Consider the following 24,167-nt stretch of genomic DNA (forward strand, 5'->3'; position numbering starts at 1 on the left):
AGCCGCGGAGATTCAAACAAACACAGTCTGCCGGTAAAGTCATAACAACCTTTTTTTGGGGTCCGAAAGGGGTATTGCTGGTCGACTTTATACCCACTGGGGCCAGAATTAACGCTGACAGGTACTGTGACACTCTGAAAAACTCAAACGGACAATTCAGAACCGGAGAAGAGGAATGTTGAGCAAGGGCGTACACATTCTCAGTGACAACGCTCGCCCACACACCGCTAGGCAAACCGTTGCTCTCCTGAAACAGTTTCAGTGGAACATAATCACCCACCCACCTTACAGTCCTGACTTGGCGCCCAGTGACTATCTCCTGTTCCCTAGGTTAAAAGAACATTTGGCAGGAAAGCGATTCAGCTCCGACAACGAGGTGAAAGAAGAGGTTCATAACTTTCTGAACAGCATGGCGGCGAGCTGGTATGACATGGGCATACAAAAACTGCCACAGCGTCTACAAAAATGCATCGACAGAAATGGTGATAATTGTAGAAATAAACAGGTCTATGTACTTACAAAAAAATAGGAGACCTTACTTTTGGGGTTACCCTTGTAGTATTAATAATATCAAATAACATAAGTGTTGCATAAATCTGACTTTTGCACATATATGTAATATGTTCAATGTAAACAACCTGCCAAATGATTTTCTACTTGATTACACAATGGCCTAAGGATTATCATATTCACCTCAGAGTATGAAAATTTATATGTTTTGTGACAACTCGTGATTCTTTCTTAAATGAAAATATGTTTCAGTTTTTTATCTTAATCCGCACCCATGGGGGCTATTTCACTTAAGAGCTATGATATATATATATTAGCAAACCTCTTTCTTTTGCATATATATTTTATGTATTGTTCTTTTATGACACCTACATCCTTGAGAATATTTCATGTACGTTGCTCATATACTGGCGCTGAATATTTCTTACACCATCAGAATTCGAACTACCTCCAAACTGAGCGCTAGTGCACAGGCGTTGCGTTAGCAACATGAACTATGGAGGCGGATACAAAGATGGGAGAACTCAGGTCTCAGACTGATATTGATAAGGCGCGATGGCTCCTATCACAAGTCAACTGGTTCTCGTGTCAGTTGTCTAAAATATTTTTAATATCACTCCTTCTGCCATTTCCTCAGTGGGAAGATATCTTCAGAAGCGAGAGTAACCTGCAGCATGCCTCAAGATTGTGTGACAGAACAATTGCTGTTCACCATTTTATAGAGTCTTTCAAATGGACATAGACCGGTATTCGAGACATTGTACATACGGGCCCTTGAAGTTTGCGTGTGATACACCGGCCTCTGATCAGTGCAGTCTGTCTAAAAGTAATGTACAAATTCTTTGAAGGAGCAGCAGAACCACATAGATATACGTTGCCTTACAGAAAAAGCACTTAAAAGGGGATGAGGAAACGAAATGAAATGCCATGGACTGAGGGGGTACGTGATATTATTTCACTGATAACAAAATCGACTCAAATTTACAAAGAACTTGGCAGTGTGAGACCAGTTGTCATTGTGACACTGCACCCTCTCTCGCCTGGATACATGCACTGACTCGGTGGGGCAGGGTGTTACAGAGCCGCTGCGTCCTCTCCTGAGGCAAGGTGCCCACGACAGTTGTAACTGGTAATCGATATCCTGGCTAGCGACACTAGGACGGACTTGACGACTGCTCTGTTCACATACATGTTCTGTCGAGGACAGAGCCGGGGATCTTGCCGGCAACGTGGATGCCTCAACACCGCGCAGTCGGTTCATACAGACTAGCGTCGTGTCGTGGACCAGCACTAACCTGTTGAAAATTGCGCCAAGATACTGTCGCATCGGAGAAAACTCATGTTTCGCAGTCAGGGTTCCCTCTATCGCTTCCAACCGCTATCTGCAGTCGCACCCGATGGTTTTTTACACAACGATGCCAGGAGTAACATCGCTGTTCCTCCCCGAAACACTGGAAGAACGGGACCTCTTCTCAGGTCGTCGCCATACTCACTGACGATGGCCATTCGGGATAGTGCATGATTGCGATTCATCTCTGAACACAGTGCGATGCCATTTATCAGCAACCCACGCTTACCAGACGCCAAACCGTGCCGTTTGTGCAGAGGTGTTAACGACAGCCTACGCATAGGACTGTAATTCCCTAGTCCGTCTGCTGCTACTCTTCGAGCAACGGTTAGGAATGGCACAGAATGTTGCAGGAAATGCTTTACTTGTCTTGGGATGCCAGGCGCAGAAGTGATAGAGGTGTGATGTGTTTGGTGCGCGGTACTGCAGCGCTACCTTTTGGTAGTCAGACGTGGTCGACCGGAACCTTGCCGACAAGTAAGCCTGCCTCATATCTCCATGCAATCCAATGTCGGACCACTGTCACAAAAATGGTTCAAATAGCTCTGAGCACTATGGGACTTAACATCTGAGGTCATCAGTCCCCTAGACTTAGAACTACTTAAACCTAACTAATCTAAGAACACCACACACATCCATACCCGAGGTAGGATTCGAACCTGCGACCGTAGCGGTCGAGCGGTTCCAGACTGTAGCGCCTAGAACCGCTCAGTCAGCCAGGCCGGTGACTGTCTGGAGATAGTACTTGTCACGATAAGTTTTTAACTGCTGACGTTAAACGTTTGGTTCGAGCTGGCCTTACAGAGCGGCGCCGGTGTTGCAGGGGTGCACGCGCCGCGCCAGTCTGCTCGCGGCGGCCCGCTGCCCACGGCGCGCCTGCTCAGCGCGCAGCTGTTTCGCGAGCGGCCGGGCCCGGCCTCTAGAGACGAGGTGCTGACGCTGGCGCACATGCAGTGGGGCCAGCTGCTCGCCCACGACACGGCCTTCTCCGCCATCCCAACCGCCGACGGTGAGTACCGACCCCAACACGCACCACGCACACCCAGCACCCTCGAGCACTAAAAGCGAATACACAAATGGGTATTAATGAACCGTTTCAGCTCTAATTAGTCCTTATTTTTAAACAGAAGATCCAAAGGAACTGGTACACCTGCCTAATATCGTGTGCCACAACGCAGAAGTGCCACAATACGACGTGGCATTGACTCGACTAATGTCTGAACATTAACACCGTTAATCCTGCACGGGTGTCCATAAATACGTAACAGTACGAGGGGGTGCAGATCTCTTCTGAACACCACGTTACAAGGCATCCAAGATATGCTCAATAATGTTCACGTCTGGGGGTTTGTTGGCCAGTGGAAGCCTACAAACTCAGAAGAATGTTCCTGGAGACACTTTTTAGCAATTCTGGACGTGTGGGGCGTCGCATTTTCCGGCTGGAATTGCCCAAGTCCGTCGGAATGCACAATGCACATCAAAGGATTTTGTAACAAACATGTTTTTTTACATTGTAAACTTATCTCTAGGTAATAGGCGCTATTATACACAATAATTATAACACAAAGTCCTACTTTATCATAGGATATGTGGTTATGACGCCATAACTGAGAAGTAGCAACTTATATTGAGAAACAAATATGTTTCACTTTGCAAATAACAATTTTATGCAATGGGCTATATTGAACATAGTACAAGTTTAAAATATACAGTATTAAAGTATTACATGCTATATTGTTGAAGTCTGTGGGGTAAGGAATAGAAAGGTCTATAATGTTTTAGTTTTGTGTATCAGTATGTGTCACAGTGACCGTTTGTGTGTATATGGTGGTTGATAGCATCAAGTGAAGCTTAAAAGTGGGGATCCGCTCAACTGTAATTCATCATTTAGAACCAGCTGCGTATTTTGAGCTAGATGACAATTTATCTGAAGTGCTTCTAGTAAGTCTTAGTTTTATTCCTTTTTTGGCTACGTGTACTACTTAAGTATGGATACGGTATTTTTGTCCTTTCTTCAGCGCATCTTCGGCAAAGGTGGAGTCTGACATGCAAGCTGCAGCTGCGTTCGTGTTCAGTCAGCCTAGTTGTTATGGCCCTGCCTGTTTGACCAATATGCAGTCTGTTGCAGTCACTGCAAGTGATTTTGTAAACACAACAGTTAATATACCTTCTTTTTCGTTGCTATTGATTAGGATATGGGCTGTAATGTCTCTTTTGCCAATGGTATTAATCAGAACCTATCACGGTCATTTGCTAGCTTTTACTTACTGGTTCCCTGAGACAAATGTACGACTGGCAATCAAACTATAAGTCCAGAGGGGAACAGAGCCACCTGCTAACGAGTTAGCATCTGCGACTGGGCCACACTGATACGGGCAGCAAAGCCTTATATTAATATTAAATTAATTTTCACAAATCAATTTCGTGACGTGGATCAGTTTCAACTAGTGCTGTTTTAAAGAAAATATGTCCATTAAGCTGCCATGACAGGAAATTATGCTAAAATTTATGCACGAATATGAATTCTGGGCCCATACAAGAGTTTTTGATTTACTTATATTGATAAATGTTATCTGACATGACGTCGCCTTCTGTTCCGCTAATGATCATTGCACTCGGGACCAATGTAACGAACAAATTCCGATCTGAAGGGAAGTGGCTTGCAAACGCTAGCACTCAAGCTGCACCACTAGGAGCGATTTCTATGGTTGTGCCCATGCACGTAATTGGCCATCCCAGGTTATTAATCTCACCAATCGAATTACTTCACATACACTTCCGTAGTTCTGTGCCGTCCCCTTTTTCCTCCACGCTAAAAACGGACATACTCAGACATACACAAATACAAAGTTTCTCGTTTAAAGAATTCCTCCACTGTTGTGGATTATATTTCCTGGGAAACCTCCAAATCTCCTAAATTGTCCGTTTGAAACCTTTGTTCCAAAAGCTTGTGCTGCGGTGTACATATCTAGGTCCCTGTAGCTCCAAGTCTGGTCTCCACCTAGACATACAGCAGTGCTTGAGGGCGACCTGTGAGACTTAAGCTTGGCGCTCCGTCTTGTCTGCCTAACAGCACCCTTTCGCCTTCATCGTCCTAGGTTAGTCACAATCAACCACACCAACTCATAGATCTTTCACCCTGCTGCTAACATAGATAAGTTATCTGTCGTGTTCCCTCTCCTATATTTTCTGTACACTATAGACACTCCTAAACTCCACCTCCAATCTGTCTCCTCAGAAACGTTGAGACACCACTTACCTAGCTACGCGTCACCCCCCCCCCCCCTCCACTCCCCCAACTCCCCAATGTCTTCCTTCAGCGCAAAATCAATCTCCTTGTAGAGAGGTACCACAAGTGGAAATTCGTTATACACTTGGGCATACTCAAAAACGCCTCACAGTACATCTACTCCCTTATGAAGGTCATCGTGAACAAGCAATAACATCTTGAAAACTACGGTAACATTCATAACTATGATACTTCAGCAAGAAGTAACTTAAGGTCGATTAACATTAGTTGTCAACGCATCGGAACGGAATGGTACGCGGCGACTGGTTATAATACCAGAACTTTTATTAAGATCTGCAATACGTCCTAAAACACAGGAAAACTGCTTTTCATGAGTCCAGTATTCGTTTTAGTGCACAAACGTCACTATAATTTCCATCAAATGTGGAACTCTTTCATGGCAGTATAATGTACATAAAACTTTAAAGCATCACTAACTGAAAGTAATCAACGCCTCGAAGAAGATTTAAGGAAATGAATTTAACATTCATATGTGGCTCTGTTTTATTTGCATGAAATTATCATCTTTAGAGGCTCATCAATTGGTATGTAATGCCACAGTACGGACACAGTCACGTTAGATATATACGGAGGCGACAAAAGTCATGGGATACCTGCTAATATCGTGTCCGACAGCCTGTTGCCGGCGTAATGCAGCACCTCGCCATGATAGAGGATGTAGGATCATTGTGCAAGGGTTTTACAAAGCCAGATCATGTTGTGGTAATGGGTGGGGTGGGAAACAGTATCGATAGGGATCAGGGCTACAATATTGAGTTTGACCTAGCAAAAAAAGCATCTGCAATGAACAGTACAAATGTTGGCTTGGTCCCTGCTTTCATGCAGTATGATTGGCCCCAATTGAACAGCTCTCTTAGTAGGGTCAATATGGAGCTATATCTGCTGCTTCAGGCGGCTGGTTTGTCAGCCATAGGTTTGGTTCCTGTTGATGGAATTGGTAGGTGGGACTTCACAAGACATGGCCTGCATCTCTGTAGGAAAGGGAAGAGTAAACTGGTTGGGATGATAGGAAAATCTTCAAGGGGGGGAAGGGAGGCACTGAAACTCATGGGAGTATTTTTTTCGGTTAATATCACTGTCCAATTATCCTACATTGATTGAAATTAAGCTTAATGAGAAGTTCAGAAAGCAGGTACTAGGGATTTGAAAATATCACAAGATTCTCACAACCATACAGTGAAAAATGTTGTTAGTATGTCACAAGATTCACATGAAAGGACAGTGAAAAATAAAGTTAATATATTGCATCAGAATATCAGGGGATTAAAAAAAACAAAGTAGATGAGCTTCTTGTTTGTTTAGAAGATTAAGAAACTGAGGGAGGAATAGATGTACTATGCCTGTCTGAACATCATATAGACACAGGTATGGAAATGGTAAATGTAATTGGATATAAGCTTTCAGCACATGTAAGTAGAGACACTATGGAAAGGGGAGGAGTTGCCATATATGTTAAAATCTGCCATAGTGTGAAAAATTTGGAAACTAAAAAAATTTTGCGTAGACAAACATATGGAAGATGTGCATGTGAGCTTAAACTAAATAATAGTACTTTTATAGTTGCAGCCATGTACAGATCCCCACTGGGAAATATTCAACTATTTTTGAAAAACTTGGATTCTTTGTTATGCTTTCTGTCAGCCAGAGGAAAGCAAATTATTGTTTGTGGGAATTTCAATGTCGATTTTCTGAAAGAGTCCAATAGAATGCTTGACCTTGAAGTATTACTTGGTTCTTTCAAGTTGACATCAGTTATTGATTTTCCTACTCAGGTGGTACAGGAAAGAAGCACATTGATAGATAATGTTTTCACAGACCAAGATAAATGTAATCAAATAAAAACTTTTCCTGTTAAGATTGGTCTGTCTGATCATGATGCACAGCTAGTTACAGTACATGATATAGCTCTATAGAGTAATGCAAAACAATCCTCCAAAATAGTGCGTTCAATTAATAATTTAAAAATTCAAAATTTTAGGGAAAGCTTGCTACAGTTAGACTGTGATGAGGTGTACAAGGAACAAAATGCTAATTTAAAATTTAACCTATTTCGTGATACCTTTTTGAGTATATTTGAAAACAGTTTCCCTAAGAAAACAGTGAAATATAATTGTAAGAAACCATGTAAAAATCCATGGCTTACTAAAAGGATAAAAAGTCTCATAAACAGAAAAGGTAAATGTATCTTATAGCTAGGAGGAGTAATGATCCAGAAACAGTGAAACATTATAAAAACTACTACACTGTTTTATGAGAAGTTATTAAAAAGTCCAGAAGTATGTCCATTAGTCTGAGATTAGCACATCTGATAGTAAAACAATTTGGAATATTGTTAAAAGGGAAACAGGGCAACTGAGAGAATAGGAAGACTGTATTTCTATCAAACACTATACAAAGTTTGTTAACGAAAAATCAGAAGTAGAAAACATTTTTTATAATCATTTTTAAGTATTGTAGAGAAAACAGGATCCAGCTATTCAACAGAAAATGCAAGGCAGTATATGGAAGAGGCAGTATCTATGCAATTTGATAAAATTGAAATTCGACCCACCTCTCCTACTATAATTAGGAAAACAGTAAAGTCACTCAAAAGTAAAAGCTCACATGGAATTGATGGCGTTTACAACAGACTACTAAAAGCTTGTTCCCAACAAATAAGTACGATTCTCAGCCACATATGTAGTAGTTCACTGAAACAGGGCATTTTTCTGAATAGACTGAAATACACAGTTGTTAAACCATTGGATAAAAAAGGGGATAGATCTGATGCTAACAACTACTGCCCAATCTCACTTCTGAGAGCATTATCCAAGATTCTTGAAAAAGTAATGTATTCAAGAGTAACATCATATATATGTAAAAATGAAATACTAACAAAATGTCAATTTGGTTTCCAGGAAGGCTTTTCAACAGAAAATGCTATATATGTTTTGACTGGTCAAATATTAAATGTGTTGAATAACGAAATCACTCATTGGAATATTTTGTGATCTCTCAAAGGCTTTTGATTGTGTAAATCACTACATTCTTCTAGATTAGCATAAATATTGTGGTATGAGTGGGACAGTGCACAAATGGTTTAATTCATACTTGAATGAAAGAATGCAGAAGGTTGAAATTAACAGTACAGATAGTCTGCAAAAACCAGCAGAGTCCTCTAACTGGGGAGGTATCAAGAACGGTGTCCCATAGGGTTAAGTCTTGGGTCCCTTAGTGTTTTTATTATACACTCCTGGAAATGGAAAAAAGAACACATTGACACCGGTGTGTCAGACCCACCATACTTGCTCCGGACACTGCGAGAGGGCTGTACAAGCAATGATCACACGCACGGCACAGCGGACACACCAGGAACCGCGGTGTTGGTCGTCGAATGGCGCTAGCTGCGCAGCATTTGTGCACCGCCGCCGTCAGTGTCAGCCAGTTTGCCGTGGCATACGGAGCTCCATCGCAGTCTTTAACACTGGTAGCATGCCGCGACAGCGTGGACGTGAGCCGTATGTGCAGTTGACGGACTTTGAGCGAGGGCGTATAGTGGGCATGCGGGAGGCCGGGTGGACGTACCGCCGAATTGCTCAACACGTGGGGCGTGAGGTCTCCACAGTACATCGATGTTGTCGCCAGTGATCGGCGGAAGGTGCACGTGCCCGTCGACCTGGGACCAGACCGCAGCGACGCACGGATGCACGCCAAGACCGTAGGATCCTACGCAGTGCCGTAGGGGACCGCACCGCCACTTCCCAGCAAATTAGGGACACTGTTGCTCCTGGGGTATCGGCGAGGACCATTCGCAACCGTCTCCATGAAGCTGGGCTATGGTCCCGCACACCGTTAGGCCGTCTTCCGCTCACGCCCCAACATCGTGCAGCCCGCCTCCAGTGGTGTCGCGACAGGCGTGAATGGAGGGACGAATGGAGACGTGTCGTCTTCAGCGATGAGAGTTGCTTCTGCCTTGGTGCCAATGATGGTCGTATGCGTGTTTGGCGCCGTGCAGGTGAGCGCCACAATCACGACTGCATACGACTGAGGCATACAGGGCCAACACCCGGCATCATGGTGTGGGGAGCGATCTCCTACACTGGCCGTACACCACTGGTGATCGTCGAGGGGACACTGAATAGTGCACGGTACATCCAAACCGTCATCGAACCCATCGTTCTACCATTCCTAGACCGGCAAGGGAACTTGCTGTTCCAACAGGACAATGCACGTCCGCATGTATCCCGTGCCACCCAACGTGCTCTAGAAGGTGTAAGTCAACTACCCTGGCCAGCAAGATCTCCGGATCTGTCCCCCATTGAGCATGTTTGGGACTGGATGAAGCGTCGTCTCACGCGGTCTGCACGTCCAGCACGAACTCTGGTCCAACTGAGGCGCCAGGTGGAAATGGCATGGCAAGCCGTTCCACAGGACTACATCCAGCATCTCTACGATCGTCTCCATGGGAGAATAGCAGCCTGCATTGCTGCGAAAGGTGGATATACACTGTACTAGTGCCGACATTGTGCATGCTCTGTTGCCTGTGTCTATGTGCCTGTGGTTCTGTCAGTGTGATCATGTGATGTATCTGACCCCAGGAATGTGTCAATAAAGTTTCCCCTTCCTGGGACAATGAATTCACGGTGTTCTTATTTCAATTTCCAGGAGTGTATATTAACGACTTTCCACTCTATATTCATGATGATGCAAAGCTAGTTCTTTTTGCTGATAATACAAGTATAGTGATCACACCCAAGAAGCAAGACTCAGCTGAGGAAATTGCAAATAATATCTTTCAGAAAATTATTAAGTGGTTTACTGCAAATGGACTCTCCCTAAATTTTGAGAAAACACAGATTATACAATTCTGCACAGTAAATGGCGTAACACCATTGATAAATACAGACTATGAACGGAAGTCTGTTGCTAAGGCAGAATACTCAAAATTTCTGGGTGTGTGCATTGATCAGAAATTCAATTGGAAGAAACACGTCGATGATCTGCTGAAAAGGTTAGATTCAGCTACTTATGCTATTAGGGTTATTGCAAATTTTGGTGATGAACATATCAGTAAATTAGCCTACTATGCCTATTTTTATTCACTGCTTTCTTATGGCATCATATTTTTGGGCAATTAGTCATTAAGAAAGTACTCATTGCACAAAGGTGTGTAATCAGAATTAAAGCTGGAGTCCATGCGAGATCATCTTGCAGACATTTATTTGAGGAACTCGGGATATTCACAGTACCTGCGCAATACATATATTCACTTATGTAATTTGTCATTAACAACCCATCCCGATTTAAAAATAACAGTGAAGTGGATAGCTATAACAGTAGAAGAAAGGATGATCTTCACTATTCTGGATTAAATCTCACTTTGGCACAGAAAGGGGTGAATTATGCTGCCAAAAAAATCTTTGGTCATTTGTCAAATAGTAATAAAAGTCTGACAGATAGCCAACCAACATTTAAAAGCGAATTAAAAGAATTTCTGAATGACAACTCATTCTACTCGATAGATGAATTCTTAGATATGAAGTAGTAAATGTAAAAAAAAAAAAAAAAAAATTAAAGAAAACTTATTTTTAAGTGAGACGTTCCACACCATTTTTACGTGAGACGTTCCACACCATCGCGAAATTTCGTATTCATGATCTATGGAACAAGGATTACTGTATGTATGTATGTATGTATGTATGTATGTACATAGGCACAAGAAGTCGTTGGAAGCCCCTGTAGAAATATTGAACGACGTTGCCTCTATAGCCGTCCATAATTGCGAAAGTGTTGCCGAACCAGGATGTTGTGCACGATCTGAGCATTCGGTAATGTTCCATAAATGTTCTATGAGATTCAAGTAGGGCGATCAATGTGGCCAAAATATTCGCTCGAACTGTCCGCCATGTTCTGGCCTGGAGCATTGTCAGCTATAAAAGTTCCATCCTAGTTTGCGAATATGAAGTCCATGAATGGTTACAAATGGTCTCTAGGTAGCCGAACATAACCATTTCCAGTTAATGATCGGTTCAGTTGCACCAGACGATGCAGTTCATTCAATATGAAGCAAAGCCCACACCATTTTGGGACCGCCACTATGTAGCACAGTGCCTTGTTGAGAACTTGGGTCCATGGGTCTACGCCACATTCCAATCCTACAAGCTCTTACCATCTGAAACAAGGACTCATCGACCCAAACCACGGTTTTCCAGGCGTCTAGGCTCTGAGCACTATGGGACTTAACATCTATGGTCATCAGTCCCCTAGAACTTAGAACTACTTAAATCTAACTAACCTAAGGACATCACACAACACTCAGCCATCACGAAGCAGAGAAAATCCCTGACCCCGCCGGGAATCGAACCCGGGAACCCGGGCAGGCGTCTAGGGTCCAACGGATATGGTCAAGAGCCCAAGAGAGGCTCTGCAGGTGACGTCGTTCAGTCAGCAAAGGCACTCGCATCGGCAATCTGCTGCCATAGCCCATTAACGCGAAATTTCGCCGCACTCTCCTAACGGATACGTTCTTCGTACGTTCCAAATTGCTTTCTGCTGCTAATCAGACAGTTTAGCCTGTCTGTTAGCACTGACAACTTTACGCAAACGCCGCTGCTCTCAATCTTTAAGAGAAGGCCATCGGCGACTGCATTGTCCGTGGTGAGAGTTAATGCCTGAAATTTGGTATTCTCGCACATTATTGAGACTGTAGACCTCGGAATACTGAATTTCGTAACGATTTTCGAAATGGAATGTCTCATGCGTATAGCTCCAGTTTCCACTCCGCGTTCAAAGACTGTTAATTCCTGCCGTACGGTCATAACCATGTCACCTGAGTAGAAATGACAGCTCCGCAAAATAGCAGTCCTTCTATACCTTGTGTACGTGGTACTACCGCCATCTGTTTATGTGTATATCGCTGTCCTATGACTTTTGTCGCCTCACTGTATACCACCTGTCAAAAAAAAAAAGTTAAGCACTCAGGAGGGGAGGAGAAAATGAAATGAAACTTCAGGGGTTGAGAGAATGTGTGGTGTTATTTCAGTGATAAAAATTACGAGTCAAACTTACAAAAAACTTGGCAAAAGGTGCCCACTTATCTGTATGAAGTTGGACTCCCTCTAGCATAAATGCATCACTGATTCGGTTGTCTTTAGTATTGTAGAGCTGTTGTAACCTCTCCTAATGTACACTGACCCACAATTGTTGAACCTGGTCCTTGATATGCTGGATATCGTCAGTGGGATGGAGTTTTGATCCAACCTGGTCCTGCCAGATATGTTCTATCGGGGGCAGGACTGTGGAATGGGACCTCTTCCCATGTGGCCTCCATACTTAGCAACGACGACCAACACCCGGGATAGTGAAGAACCGCAATTCGTTGTTGAACACAATGCGACGCCATTCATCAGCAATCCATGGTTCCCGGTCACGGCACCATTCCGAATACAGATTTTTTGTGTCGTGTTGTTAACGGCAGCCTACACGTGGGACGGTAATTCCCAGGTCTGGCTGCTGATAGTCTCAAACCAGAATGTCTGAGAGAGTCCATTACTTGTTCTCTGATCTCAGACGCAGACGTGGAGGGGCTATGATGTATTTGGTGCATGAACCGGCGATCCTCCCTTGTGGTAGTCAGACGTGGTCGACTGGAATCTTGATGACGAGCATACCTGCCCTCACGCTGCCTTGCAATCCAGCAGTGGGCCGTCGTCAGAATGGAATGCCCCAAAATCTGGATATTTGTACGACTGGACCAGCCGGGGAAATGAAGACTTTCAGTGGGGCTCCTTTGACATTCTGTCAGTTTGAAATGTTCAAATGGTTCCAAGCACTATGGGATTTAACATCTGAGGTCATCAGTCCCCTAGACTAAGAACTACTTTAACCTAACTAACCTAAGGACATCACACACATCCATGTCCGAGGCAGGATTCGAACCTGCAACAGTAGCAGCCGCGCGGTTCCGGGCGGAAGTGCCTAGAACCGCTCGGTCACCGCGGCAGTTCTCCTCCAGCCAATGAAATTTCAGGCCAAAGACGTGTCTGGAGATGACCCGGACAGCGGTGGGATACCAACCTCACTCTCGCCCGCCATACGGCCCGACAGCCAGGAGTGACGGTCTGGGGTGCCATTTCTTTTCGAAGCAGGTCCCCTTTGGTTGTCATTCGCGACATCCTTACAGCACAGCGCTACGTCGACGATATTCTACGCCCCGTTCGGTTGCCTTTCATGGTAGGCAAACATGGTCTTACATTTCAACAAGATAATACCCGCCCGCAGACGGCGAGATATTTTACTGTTGGCCTTCGTGCTTGTCAAATCGCACCTGGACCCGCAAGATCACCAGATCTTCCCAATTGAGAACGTTTGGAGCATGATGGGTAGCGGTCTCCAACGAGTTCGGGATTTTGACGATATGACGTGCCAACTAGACAGAATTTGGCACAATAATCCTCCCGAAGACATCCAACAACTCTGTCAATCATTGCCAAGCCGAATAACTGCTTTCATAAGGGCCAGAGGTGGATCAGCGCGTTATTGACTTCCTCAAATGGCTCTAAGCACTATGGGACTGAACATCGGAGGTCATCAGTCCCCTAGACTTAGAACTACTTAAACCTAACTAACCTAAGGACATCACACACAACCATGCCCGAGGCAGCGTTCGAACCTGCGACAGTAGCAGCAGCGCGATTGCCGACGGAAGTGCCACAGAGGCCAGTTTCTGTCAGGTGCTAATAACGCTGTCACGAGTATGGTTACTAGACTTCTGACGCTATTCACGCTCCTTTTGTGCCGTACGAGGACCAGTAACTGCACAGAACACGAAAAACATTAAAGTGCTCTAGTGACCGTTCTTCCTGCCACAGACAATTACAACTCTAATCATTTACAGAGCCGCTGATGGTGAGTACGTCAACGGAGTTACATTGGTAATCAACTTTGTCTTATGGATGCTTCACATTTTTAATCAGGCTTCGGTGAGCTTTGCCAGTTCAGGATCATCCGAGATTGAAGTGGACTGTGCCGCCAGCGAGCAGGTTGTACTCCTAAAAGTTGTTGCACATGTATCAGTTCGTTTTTGTTTGTCGAGGACACTGTTTTCGACTCCGTGCAGCTTTCCATTTTGCCGGCCACCGCTAGCTGCTGTCGTGTGGTGTCCACAGAGCAGGGCCGGCCCATCAGCTGCTGCTCGGAGACGGGCCAGCTGCTGGAGGACCCGCCGGACACGTGCATCGCCATCCAGATCCCGCGGGACGACGCCTTCTACTCGCAGTACGGCCGCCGCTGCATGACCCTCGTCAGGACGCTGACCGCCGCCGACTGCACCCTGGCGCCCTCCGACCAGGTCGGTACGCAGCACCGCTGGCGGCTGTCCTCAGCGCTGCGTGTCCAAGTCGCCCAACTGGCGCCAAATACAAAAACTTGCAACAGGTGGCTCAACTACTGCAGACGGGGGTCTCCCGGTCAAAAATGCAATAATGCTTTTTCTTTTCTTTCTACTCTACATGTTGTGTGGAAAACCGTACTCTGGTCTCTCGGTTGGTATAGTACTTTGTACGACCTGAAATGTCGCGGCACGACAAAGCCGTTGTAACAAATGTACCAGACGCCACCTGTCGGTAATACACTACTGGCCATTAAAATTGCTACACCAAGAAGAAACGCAGATGATAAACGGGTATTCATTGGACAAATACACTCCTGGTAATTGAAATAAGAACACCGTGAATTCATTGTCCCAGGAGGGGGAAACTTTATTGACACATTCCTGGGGTCAGATACATCACATGATCACACTGACAGAACCACAGGCACATAGACACAGGCAACAGAGCATGCACAATGTCGGCACTAGTACAGTGTATATCCACCTTTCGCAGCAATGCAGGCTGCTATTCTCCCATGGAGACGATCGTAGAGATGCTGGATGTAGTCCTGTGGAACGGCTTGCCATGCCATTTCCACCTGGCGCCTCAGTTGGACCAGCGTTCGTGCTGGACGTGCAGACCGCGTGAGACAACGCTTCATCCAGTCCCAAACATGCTCAATGGGGGACAGATCCGGAGATCTTGCTGGCCAGGGTAGTTGACTTACACATTCTAGAGCACGTTGGGTGGCACGGGATACATGCGGACGTGCATTGTCCTGTTGGAATAGCAAGTTCCCTTGCCGGTCTAGGAATGGTAGAACGATGGGTTCGATGACGGTTTGGATGTACCGTGCACTATTCGACGATCACCAGTGGTGTACGGCCAGTGTAGGAGATCGCTCCCCACACCATGATGCCGGGTGTTGGCCCTGTGTGCCTCGGTCGTATGCAGTCCTGATTGTGGCGCTCACCTGCACGGCGCCATACACGCATACGACCATCATTGGCACCAAGGCAGAAGCGACTCTCATCGCTGAAGACGACACGTCTCCATTCGTCCCTCCATTCACGCCTGTCGCGACACCACTGGAGGCGGGCTGCACGATGTTGGGGCGTGAGCGGAAGATGGCCTAACGGTGTGCGGGACCGTAGCCCAGCTTCATGGAGACGGTTGCGAATGGTCCTCGCCGATACCCCAGGAGCAACAGTGTCCCTAATTTGCTGGGAAGTGGCGGTGCGGTCCCCTACGGCACTGCGTAGGATCCTACGGTCTTGGCGTGCATCCGTGCGTCGCTGCGGTCCGGTCCCAGGTCGACGGGCACGTGCACCTTCCGCCGACCACTGGCGACAACATCGATGTACTGTGGAGACCTCACGCCCCACGTGTTGAGCAATTCGGCGGTACGTCCACCCGGCCTCCCGCATGCCCACTATACGTCCTCGCTCAAAGTCCGTCAACTGCACACACGGTTCACGTCCACGCTGTCGCGGCATGCTACCAGTGTTAAAGACTGCGATGGAGCTCCGTATGCCACGGCAAACTGGCTGACACTGACGGCGGCGGTGCACAAATGCTGCGCAGCTAGCGCCATTCGACGGCCAACACCGCGGTTCCTGGTGTGTCCGCTGTGCCGTGCGTGTGATCATTGCTTGTACAGCCCTCTCGCAGTGTTCGGTGCAAGTATGGTGGGTCTGACACACCGGTGTCAATGTGTTCTTTTTTCCATTTCCAGGAGTGTATATTACAGTAGAACTGACATGTGATTACATTTTCACGCAATTTGGGTGCGTAGATCCTGCGAAATCAGTACCCAGAACATCCACCGCTGGCTGTAATAACGGCCTTGATACGCCTGGGCATTGAGTCAAACAGAGGTTGGATGGCGTGTACAGGTACAGCTGCCCATGCAGCTTCAGCACGGTGCCACAGTTCATCAAGGGTAGTGACTGCCGTATTGTGACGAGCCAGTTGCTCGGCCACCGTTGACCAGACGTTTTCAGTAGGTGAGAGGTCTGGAGAATGTGCCGGCCAGGGCAGCTGTCGAACATTTTCTGTAACCAGAAAGGCCCGTACAGGACCTGCAACACGCAGTCGTGCACTATCCTGTTGAAATGTAGGGTTTCGCAGGGATCGAATGAAGGGTAGAGCGACGGGTCGTAACACATCTGAAATGTAACGTCCACTGTTCAAAGTGCCGTCAATGCGAACAAGAGGTGACCGAGACGCTTAACCATTGGCACCCTATACCATCACGCCGGGTGATACGCCAGTATGGCGATGACGAATACACGCTTCCAATGTGCGTTCAGCGCGATGTCGCCCAACACGGATGCGACCATCATGATGCTGTAAACAGAACCTGGATTCATCCGAAAAAATGATGTTTTGCCATTCGTGCACCAAGGTTCGTCGTCGAGTACACCATCGCAGGCGCACCTGTCTGTGATGCAGCGTCAATGGTAAACGCAGTCATGGTTTCCGAGCTGATACTCCATGCTGCTGCAAACGTCATCGAACTGTTCGTGCAGATGGTTGTTATCTTGCAAACGTCCCCATCTATTGACTCAGGGATCGAGACGTGGCTGCACGATCCGTTACAGCCATGGGGATAAGATGCATCTCATCTCGACTGCTAGTGATACGATGCCGTTGGGATCTAGCATGGCGTTCCGTGTTACCCTCCTGAACCCACCGATTCCATATTCTGCTAACAGTCATTGGATCTCGACCAACGCGAGCAGCAATGACGCGATACGATAAACCGCAATCGCGATAGTGTAAAATCCGACTTTTATCAAAGTCGGAAACGTGATGGTACGCATTTCTCCTCCCTACACGAGGCATCACAACAATGTTTCACCAGGCAACGCCGATCAACTGCTGTTTGTGTATGAGAAATCGGTTAGAAACTTTCCTCATGCCAGCAGGTTGTAGGTGTCGCCACCGGCGCCAACGTTGTGTGAATGCTCTGAAGAGCTAATCATTTGCATATCACAGCATCTTCTTCCTGTCGGTTAAATTTCGCGTCTGTAGCACGTCATCTTCGTGGTGTAGCAATTTTAATAGCCAGTAGTGTAGTTTTATAATTAATATAAATGACGTGAATTCTGCTAACCAATTTTATGTGACGCAGCATGTGAAGGTTGCTGTGTGTGGACGGTTATTCCTGTAAAAGAAATTACAGGTACGTTCTGGTACATTTGATGTTGATCGGCCAGGATAAAAAAAGTTTTGCATTTGTGAAACAGTAAATCAGTATCATTATCGTTTCAGACCTGAAGATGGTTCTGGAGGAACTGAAACCAGTCATCTGAATAAACATTTTTGCAATCAAGACGGATTATAAGTAACATTAAATACGGAAACAACAACTTGACTGAACGCCTGGACGCTCACCATTAACCAGTCCCGCAAAGAAAACCTAAGAGATCACAGAAAACGGAATCACTGATGATCTTTCCAAAATGACTCTACGTACATGCAAAACACACCACAGTTCGTGACCAGCCCATCGGTACTGAGCCACCGCGGTGTCATCTTCTGCCAGTTTGATGTGCTAGAAAGGAGCGTGGGGTAAGCACACCGCTCTCCCGGCCGTCGTCAGTTTTGGTGACCTGGTGCCACCACTGCTCTCCCAGGCAGCCCCTTAACTGGCAAAACGAGGCTGAGCGCACCCCGTGCCTTTCTCACCAGCAAAAAATCCCCTGGCAGTACCGGGAATCGAACTCGGGTCCTCCGCATGTGAGTGAGCTGTGCTGACTAGTCAGCTATGGAGGCCGACAAACTGAACGAGCAACATGAAAGAACTCGCGTTACTGGCCGAGTAACAAATACGCCACTTAGTGTCTATAAAACAACGTGACTACGCGCCTACGCAACTGAAAAAGTTTTATCAAAGCTTTTCTTCTTCTTCTTCTTCTTCTTTACTTTTCGACCCTGATGTTGGTTTGCATCTGTACCCCATTCAACTCTTCTACCTTATTTCCCCATGATTTCCCCATACGTAACACAGCCTATATCATTAACACCCCGCTGCATCTATTACATATTCGGTCGTCCCTGGCGATTCCTCATTATGCTAGTGTTACAATGATGTTTTGTGTCCTATGAGTTTTTCTTCTCTTACTTGGGTGTGCATTTACCGACATCTGGCTACCTATATTCTTATCAGCACTTCTTCACGGGTAGTTCTTACTCTCTTTCTGGTCTCTTAGAACCAAATATCCAAGGCTTCTAGCCGTGTTCTCTCTTGTTTCCTATTGTCCCAATTTCACAATCTTATAGGATCACACACCAATTAAATGCTTTCATAGTCCGTTTCTGGATTTCCAGACTGATGTTCTTGCTAGTAAATTCTTTCCCAAACTAAACGAAATTTTGGTCTGCTGCACTCTTTTCACAATTATCATTCTTGCTTCTACCATTCCTTGTCATCCTGCTTCCAAAATAGGCAGATTCCTGCAGTACTTCTAACTGCTCTCTTCCAATTCTTATTCTTAGAGGTTAATATCCTTCTTCAGCTCTTTCTCTTGTTAATTCTCATACCATGCTGTTTACGGGAAATCATTCACATTATTCTGAGGACCTCCTCTAGTACTTTTTCGTCTCCGTGACCAGAGGACTATGAATATCTTCTGCATATAACAGGAAGTCTGTCTTCCGTCCATTAATGTTGATACTCATCTCAGTCGTTTCGCGAACTTACTCTATAGTTTTATAGATATAGTTATTGAATATAAGAGGAGAGAAAACACGTCCTTGTCTTGCGCCTTTCCTAATTTTTTATTCTTGTTCCTTACGAATATTCCTAGTCAGTCACTTCGTCTTTGTAGAGCCCAGGTAACTTTCTCATGTTTCTGTATTTTCACGTGCTTTCTTCAGCGCTCCGATCAGCTTCTGCCAGATAACATTATCAAATGTCTTTTCCAGGCCTGCAAAAATAAGTTGGTTCATTTTTCTGCAATTGATACTCGATAGGATGTTGATGAGTTTGGCTTTAGGAAAGGCAAAAGAATCACAGAGGCAATTCTGACGTTGCGGTTGATAATGGAAGTAAGACTAAAGGAGAATCACACGTTCATAGGATTTGTCGACCTGGATAAAGTGTTCGACAGTGTAAAATGGTGCAAGATGTTCGAAATTCTGACAAAAATAGGGATAAGGTATAGGGAGAGACAGGTAATATAATATACGTACAAGTGCCAAGAGGGAATAATAAGAGTGGACGACCAAGAACGAAATGCTCGGATTAAAAAGTGTGTAAAGTAGAGATGTAGTATACCACCCATACTGTTCAATCTATATATCAAACAAGCAATGATGGAAATAAAAGAAAGGTTCAAGTGTGTGATTAAAATTCAAGGTGAGAGGATGTCTATTATACGATTCACAGATGACATTGCTATCCTGAGTAAAAGAGAAGAAGAATTACAGGATATGCTGAAGAGAATGAACAGTCAAATGAGTACAGAATGTGGATTGAGAGTAAATCGAAGAAAAACGAAAGTAATGAGAAATAGCAGAAATGAGAACAGCGAGAATCTTAACATCAGGACTGACGGTCACAGAGTAGATGAACTTAAGGAATTCTACTACCTAGGCAGTAAAATAACCAATGGCGGACAGAGCAAGGACATTAAAAGCAGACTAGCACTGGCAAAAAGGGCATTCCTGCCCAAGAGAAATCTACTAGTATCAAACATAGGTCTTAATTTGAGGAAGAAATTTCTGAGAATATGCGTTTGAAGCACAGCATTTTACGGTAGTCAAACATGGGCTGTGGGAAAACTGGAACAGTAGATGTGGTGCTACAGACGAATGTTGAAAATTATGTGGACTGATAAGATAAGGAATGAGAAGGTTCTGCAGAGGATCGGAGAGGAAAGGAATATGTGGAAAACACTGACAAGAAGAAGGAGCAGGATGACAGGACATCTGTTAAGACATGAGGGAATGACTTCCGTGGTACTAGAGGGAGCTGTAGAGGGAAAAAGCTGTAGAGGAAGACAGGGGTGGGAATACGTCCAGTAAATAATTGAGGACGTAGGTTGTAAGTGCTACTCTGGGATGAAGGGTTTGGCACAGGAGAGGAATTCGCGGAGGATTGCATAAACCCACCTAAAAAAAAAAAGAAGAAAAAGGTGTCACAATACCATCTGTCTCACAATGCCATTGTCATCATCGGGATTAGCTGAGCGGTCTAGGGCGCTGCAGTCACTGACTGTGGCGCTGATCCCGGCGGAGGTTTGAATCCTCTCTCGGGCATGGGTGTGTGTGTTTGTCCTTAGGATAATTTAGGTTAAGTAGTGTGTAAGCTTAGGGACTGATGACCTTAGCAGTTAAGTCCCATAAGATTTCACACACATTTGAGCATTTTTTGATTAAAGGTAGTGAGGGTATTTTCCTTGTCACGTACCTATCTCAAGGTTTCTGAGTTTCCAGTATGCACACGTATGCGGGAAGGAGCCGATATTGTTGAACTGGCATAGCATGAATGAATGCTGCTATTATTGCATATGTGATAGGTAAACTGACGGCTGCGGTTGTTTGCTAAAACTGTTGGAAATTAACAATCGGATCCATTCACTTACTTACAGACATGACCGTTTTGTCCCAGAACATGAAATTGGCTGGAATGAAAGCAAAGCAGAAAATATGAGAACACCACTACAGCAGTTTCAACAAAATAGCATAATCAGAAGGCAGACATGTGGTAAGTAAGAATGTTGAAGTGTTCAATAAATAACGAAATTTGTGCAGAAAGGTTGTCGCTGACAATATACGAGATTTGTCCGGAAAATACGTATAAAAGTTGAATAATGTCATTATGTTACAAGTTGCAGTCACCGCCAGGTGGGACTACTGCTGTAATCAATCCCATCAACGCTCAGTTCGAGTCAGAGCACTCTGCGTGAAGGTGGGAGTGTGCGGCAGCTTGTTGACAGTTACCGTTTTTCACCTGCCATCGGCATGGGGCTCTCTCTGATTGAGGAACAGCGCGTCAACATCAAGTTTCTTGCAAAGCTAGGCAAGAATGGCCGTGAGATTTTTGAGTGTTTGAAACAGGTATACGGAGACAATTCTCTGAAGCAACCAACCGTGAACAAGTGGTTAAAAAGGTTCCGGGATGGCCGAGAAGAAGTGAACGATGACCCTCGTCCAGGACGCCCGTCGACATCGAGTTCCGATGCAAATGTTGAACGAATTCGGGCTTGTGTTCTTAAAGACCGTAGATTGACAGTCGGAATGATTGCTGACGAGCTGTCAATCCCCAAAACAATCGTTCACGAAATCCTGACACAAAAACTTGAAATGAAGAAATTGTGTGCGAAAATCGTACCGAAGCTCTTGACGCAAGAACAGAAAGCAAAGAGGGTTGAGTGCTGTGAGGATTGGTTGGAAACAGAGGAACGAGGGGACTTTCTCAACCGAGTCATCACTGGAGACGAGTCCTGGTTTTACGAATTCGATATGGAGCTCAAATCTCAAAGCAAGGAATGGAAACTAGCAGGAGAACCGAGAACAAAAAAGTCGCGAAAATCAAGGTCCAACGTGAAGACAATGTTGATCGTTTTCTTTGATTCTAGGGGCATTGTTCACAAGGAATTTGTCCCTCCCGGCCAGAGAGGGAACGGAAATATTGACGTTGAAGTTCTGACACGTCTCAGAGCTCGTGTGGCCCGAGTTCGACCGGAGTTGGCAAAAGGGGGCAGGTGCATCCTTCATCACGACAATGCGCCCGCTCACACGTCGCTCGTTGTGCGCGAGTTTTTGGCCCGAAGTTCAATCACCGTGACAGACCACCCGCCTTTTTCCCCCTATTTAGCCCCGTGTGACTTCTTCATGTTACCGAAATGCAAAATGGTACTTCGGGGGCGGCACTTGGGAGATGTGGAGCCATCAAGGCGGAAACGACACGGCAACTGAACAACATCACAACTGAAGACTTTCAGCAATGTTATCAACAGTGGAAACGGCGTTGGCAGAAGTGTATCGCGTCTCAGGGCGAGTACTTTGAAGCAGACCATATTGTAATACCTGAATAATTGTAAAATAAAGTTATTATTCAACTTTTATACGTATTTTCCGGACAGACCTCGTACAGTACTGACAATTGTGCAGAGCAGCTACTGCAGCGTAATGTTTCATGGGAATCGTTAACAAAAATTTTAAACGAGAGTTTAAAATAGGGTCTGTCCCAATCTCAAGCAAGGCAGTGAACACAGCCATAACTGGTTGTACCCCAAGCCTACTACCGATATGAGAAACACAACTTAATAATAATATCCAAGCCCGATGTATTGATAAATGGTTGGGAAGAGCAAGGGAGGTTTAGCAAGGATGAGAACTCTTGTGAAGAAGTGAGCTCCCGACACGGGTTGTTTACCTGGCTTGGCTGCGAGTTATGACTAGTAAGCGGCAATATCTGACGATGCGGCAGCTACGGCGGTGGTCAATTACTAATAACATCGCGTCATGGTTGGTGAAATTAATATTGCGTAAAACGCGGCTTAATGCACTGAGGATTGCTTCAATTCCTGGGCTAGACAACACTTGCTAAACATGCGCTCCAGTCTGTATAGGAAACAGACCAAGACGGATGCCCCAGGCTAACAGCTGTTGAACTGATGGTCCGTCTCCTTTGCCCTGCGTGACATATGATCTGAACGAAGAGCAGGAACAGAGTGACAGTGGGGCTAAGTGTGCTTGCAGTTTTATTTGTTCCACTTCCGAAAAACAGATGAGCGCCTACGTCTGCTTGTTATCAACCCTCTAGCGACGTTGCACGCGCGCCTGTAAGCACCCTCTGGAACTGGGAGGAACTGGTGGAATGGCATTCGGCAAGCACCTATTGTACATAGTAGGGAGGAGATTCTAAGTGGGGGAACTCCCCATTTCAATCCCCTCGGAGTTAGTGGTAAGATGGCCCAGCAGACAGACCGTCAAAATCTGAACACAGATCAAGCAAAAAAACAGGAAGAAGGTGTACTGAACCACGAAAAAAAAATGGACACAGTGAAGGATGAAAGCTATGGAAGAGTAATATTGAGCAAGCGTGAATAGCCGCGGCGTCGTGGGGAAGTGGTCTCGAGGTTCGGCCGCAAAGGAGAGGGGGGGGAGCTGTGTTCAAAACTCTCTCGTGGTATTTATTTTTTTGTTTCACAACATTATGAACTGTCCGTCCGGTCACTGAAACGTTTGCTCTCTTTCTGTAGTCTTGGCAGTTGCGCACTATACATTGGTTATAGAATATGGGTCTGTGGTAAGAATACGTTACCGTCGCAAGTAAATGTAACGAATAGTGTGAGCAGGCGAAATACCACACACACGTCTCAATGAAATGAAAACAACAGTCGGGTGTGAACTATGTTACAACAAAAGAATTCAAGTCAGAACTTCCAAAAAAGGAAACTGTTTAATTGTGAAACTGTTGCATTCATTTGTTGCAGCTTGTTTGATAACTATTTTGTTTCATCATTTCCCTGGCAGTGGTCACTTTCACATACAAATGAATACCTAAATCGAGCAAGAAGACAAATCTTACTTACTTTCCAGGTTTCCATTCTAGGTGTGCCGGTAGGAAACTCCTATCATATGACACATGTACTATCACTAATTCTGTGTGTGACACACCAGACGTGTTTCC

The 24,167-nt window shown here is 45.3% G+C and overlaps 1 protein-coding gene across 1 annotated transcript in view; it reads left to right on the forward strand.

Annotated features, from left to right (window-relative positions):
- The window catches only part of LOC126416272 (peroxidase-like), a 181,307-nt gene that overhangs the window by 37,210 nt on the left and 119,930 nt on the right, over nt 1-24,167 (forward strand). Inside the window, exons 4-5 of the mRNA XM_050083951.1 lie at nt 2,682-2,867; nt 14,315-14,496. Coding sequence (XP_049939908.1) covers nt 2,682-2,867; nt 14,315-14,496 — 368 coding nt within the window. The remainder of the gene's footprint in view (nt 1-2,681; nt 2,868-14,314; nt 14,497-24,167) is intronic.

Source organism: Schistocerca serialis, chromosome 1 (genome assembly GCF_023864345.2).
Source record: "Schistocerca serialis cubense isolate TAMUIC-IGC-003099 chromosome 1, iqSchSeri2.2, whole genome shotgun sequence".
NCBI classification, from domain to species: Eukaryota; Metazoa; Arthropoda; class Insecta; order Orthoptera; family Acrididae; genus Schistocerca; species Schistocerca serialis.